At 58.5% G+C, this 1033-nt stretch overlaps 1 protein-coding gene across 2 annotated transcripts in view; it reads left to right on the forward strand.

Annotated features, from left to right (window-relative positions):
* LOC112152140 (guanine nucleotide-binding protein G(o) subunit alpha) overlaps positions 1–1033 on the forward strand; it is a 117708-nt gene continuing 116675 nt past the window's right edge. The window contains exon 1 of one of the 2 annotated variants that reach the window (XM_024281479.2): positions 1–937. In XM_024281479.2, the coding sequence (XP_024137247.1) occupies positions 820–937 (118 nt within the window). In that variant the 5' untranslated portion in view covers positions 1–819. The remainder of the gene's footprint in view (positions 938–1033) is intronic. The other variant, XM_036212505.1, reaches the window with a different exon arrangement.

A 1033-nucleotide genomic window follows, 5' to 3' on the forward strand; every position in this document is an offset into this window, starting at 1 on the left:
TGTAATAAAAAGATCACTCGGAATGATTTTACAAAAGAGAAAAAAAACTAGTTGTGACTTTAGCACAACATTGCTTCCACGGTGTGCTGTATATATTATTTCCGGGGGATTGTGAGGATAAGTGAAGGCTGTTTTATTTTTTTTATTTTATTTTTTTAAATGGTCTCCCCCTCAATGATTTGTTTCTGGAGGCGCCCCTGCTCCTCTGTCAGGGTGCACTTCCCAGCTTCTCCGCGAGGGGCGCTGCTGCTCTCTCTCACGTTTGCTTCCCGCTGCTCTGACGTCAGCAACCTGCAAGTGAACGACTGAACGGACGGAGGAGCCCCGAACCGGAGCCACCGGGAGGCAGTCTGAGCAACCGCCCGAGTCCCCGCCGCCGCCGCCCCGGAGGAGCCGAGAGGAGGAAAGGTCCACCGCGACAGAACCGACCGAGCGATGCCAGCACTGCTCACCGCCGCCCAGTAAGCGCAGACTGCGTCGAGAGGACGGAACCGTTACCGAGATTTACCGGCAGAGAAAGAGAAAGCAGCAGGGAGACGGAGAGCGGAGCCCCCCCACCCTGAGAACCACAGCTGCGGAGGTTTCACCGCCCGGGACCGAACCGCCGATTTCAATGCTGTAAGCGCGAGCGCGTCCCCGGCCTGAGCGCGAGACAGAGAGGGAGCGACGCGGAGGGATCGAAGGCAGAGAGAGCTCGGAAAGGAAAGGTGGAGATATCTTCAGCGACCAATTCAGGATCCCCACTCTCATCCTCCGCTTGTTGCGTTTTCTCGCGTGGATCCCGGTACCGCTATCGCCATCAAGCTGTGTTCTCTAACCATGGGATGTACGCTGAGCGCAGAGGAGAGGGCGGCTCTGGACCGGAGCAAAGCCATCGAGAAGAACCTGAAGGAGGACGGCCTCACCGCGGCCAAGGATGTCAAGCTGCTGCTGCTCGGTAAGCACGGGGCGGCGGGGAGGAGGACCGGGAGATGGGAGGGGATGCGCCAAAATCCACCTGCTGTAATCAGCGAGGCGGGAGGGGGGCAGGGGC

Source organism: Oryzias melastigma, linkage group LG6 (genome assembly GCF_002922805.2).
Source record: "Oryzias melastigma strain HK-1 linkage group LG6, ASM292280v2, whole genome shotgun sequence".
NCBI lineage: Eukaryota > Metazoa > Chordata > Actinopteri > Beloniformes > Adrianichthyidae > Oryzias > Oryzias melastigma.